Source organism: Pocillopora verrucosa, chromosome 5 (assembly GCF_036669915.1).
Source record: "Pocillopora verrucosa isolate sample1 chromosome 5, ASM3666991v2, whole genome shotgun sequence".
Taxonomy (NCBI): domain Eukaryota; kingdom Metazoa; phylum Cnidaria; class Anthozoa; order Scleractinia; family Pocilloporidae; genus Pocillopora; species Pocillopora verrucosa.
In genome coordinates this window covers 15,991,605-15,993,864 of record NC_089316.1, presented here as the reverse complement: position 1 = coordinate 15,993,864, position 2,260 = coordinate 15,991,605, and the positions used below count along the sequence as shown (strand labels likewise).

Below are 2,260 nucleotides of genomic sequence, written 5' to 3'. Positions count from 1 at the left end.
TGTTGCAATTCACCACGTAACAAAGATTATCAATGACGGACTTTTAATTTATTTTTCATTCGAACCCTCTGCTGCAATAAACTAGATCCATGTATCCTGTAGCCATTATCCGTACTTGAACTTTGTTTCTCCTAAACATTAAATAATATTTTGAGCTGCTGTTACTACACAACAGGTAATTTATGGCTGGAATATTAGCTGACTACTCGTATTGCCGAGAGCAACATCGATCGAAAACATGCAAACGTTAATGGATGTTAAAAAAATTTACTCCTGAAAAAAAAAAAAAATGAAAATAGAGAGGCAATTCTGTTTAGAAAAGAGAACGAAAAACCCCAGTATTCTTATTAGGGAAGTTCAATCCCTGTTCTTTGACAAAATTTGTCATTGAATAATATTCAGCTGATTGTATGACGTATGACATCTCAATTTGTGTGGATAATGACATAGTTACGATTGTAATTTGGTGTTAAGAAGCACGAGTAAATTTTTCAAAGACAGCAAAATTGCAAGAGCCCGTAGGGCTAGTGCAATTTCTGGTTATTGAAAAATTTACCGGTGCTTATTTATGCAAAGGGAATATTTTCTCGTTCACGCCAAATTGCGTGAGAGATCATGTTACTTGTTAATAATTCATATGAAAAAGCATCCCGGAAAGTCAAGACAGACGAAATTTTGTCGGTGCGCGCGCGATTTGTAATTTTCATTCGTGTTACATGAAAATTCACTCGTTTTCAGCCAATAAGATGCACGTAATTTTTTCTGTGTATATCATTATCAACTATGTTAGAGGCAGGTTATTGCTGGTGAACAAGTGAAGTTCCTCACGTCGTTATGGTTTCCCTAGTCCATTGCAGCTGAACAAGTAAACTTCCTCTCGCCGTTATGATTTTCTTAGTTCATTTTAGCTTTTTCTTGTTAATTTTTCATTTCAAGAGCGCTTTGGCCTGTTTAGATGGTAAGTTCTTTGAACGAGTGTTTCGCGTAATTTATGATTATGTACTCATTTAACTTTTACCCGTTTTACAATTTGAACTTCCTTTACGCATCACTTCACCACTAACCAACCAAAACAGAAATTGCTCAGTTTCGGGAAGGAAACACTTAACGGTATTAAGTGGATGTAGGTTGTTATGTTTTCTTCTCATTTATCCTGCACACGATGCATAACAATATTACACGTATTTTGTACAAGACATGATTTGAATATTGCTAACATTCAGTAAATTGATACTCAAACTCATTTCATCTCAATAAGCATTTCAATATTCCTGTTGAGACATATTTCCGATTTCTTAAACTTTTCTTATGACATCATAACGCCGCGGAACAGATGGCTCAAACCCTCACCATCAGCTTAGCCTTATCAAACATACGAATTAAGTTAAACAAAAAACCCAAAGTTGCTGCGTGGAAGATCGTTCCAGAATTTCACGTTGTTTTTGTTTGTTTTATTTCTTTTTAACACTCATCGCGACCGATACGATAGATTCAAGCCATATGAAACGAATTAAGTTACGCAAAAAACTCAAGGTTGCTACATGGAGAATCGTTACATGACTCAACATTTCAGAATTTCTCGTTGTTTTTTGTTTTATTTCTTTTTAACACTCATTGCGGTCGGTAGAATAGTTTCCAGCCGTATGAAACGAATTAATTCATAAGAAAAAAACCCAAGGTTGCTGCGTGGAGAATCGCTACATGACTCAACATCTCAGGATTTCTGGTTGTATTTTGTTTGTTTTATATCTTTTTAACACTCTTCTCGGCTGATACGATCGATTCAAGCCATATCAGAGTAAGGCCTCTCATCCTTCATTAATTATTAACGTAACACGTTAAGTCTGAGTTTTGAAATACATACATGTGTATCAAGGCGATGGCGTAGTAGTGACATTGGTGACCTTGCTGTATTTTAATTATTTCGTTTATTATCCTCCTAACATTCAAAATTATTTCAGGTAACTGTCGTATATTAGCCTTTCCATCCTCGTTATTCTTCAAGGGGGAACGTCTTGTTAACCACACCACAGCAACTATCAGTGTGATTGACAGGGACACGTGCGAGTTTCGTTGTTACCTGGAACACAGCTGTGTCAGTATCAACTTTAATGTTCAACCGAAAGAGCCTGAGACAGAAAACTGTGAACTGAACAACTCAACCGGTCAAGAACATGAGAAGGACCTGATCAAGGCAGCAAATTATGTTTACCATGGAACAAATGTAAGAACATTTTGCGAAGAGTTAACGAGAAACATG

General features: G+C 36.2%; 1 protein-coding gene across 1 annotated transcript in view; it reads left to right on the top strand.

The window, feature by feature from the left end:
- Window positions 1–814: 814 nt before the first annotated feature.
- LOC131775296 (protein crumbs homolog 2-like) overlaps window positions 815–2,260 on the top strand; it is a 13,252-nt gene continuing 11,806 nt past the window's right edge. Inside the window, exons 1-2 of the mRNA XM_066166642.1 lie at window positions 815–958; window positions 1,962–2,224. Coding sequence (XP_066022739.1) covers window positions 886–958; window positions 1,962–2,224 — 336 coding nt within the window. The 5' untranslated portion in view covers window positions 815–885. The remainder of the gene's footprint in view (window positions 959–1,961; window positions 2,225–2,260) is intronic.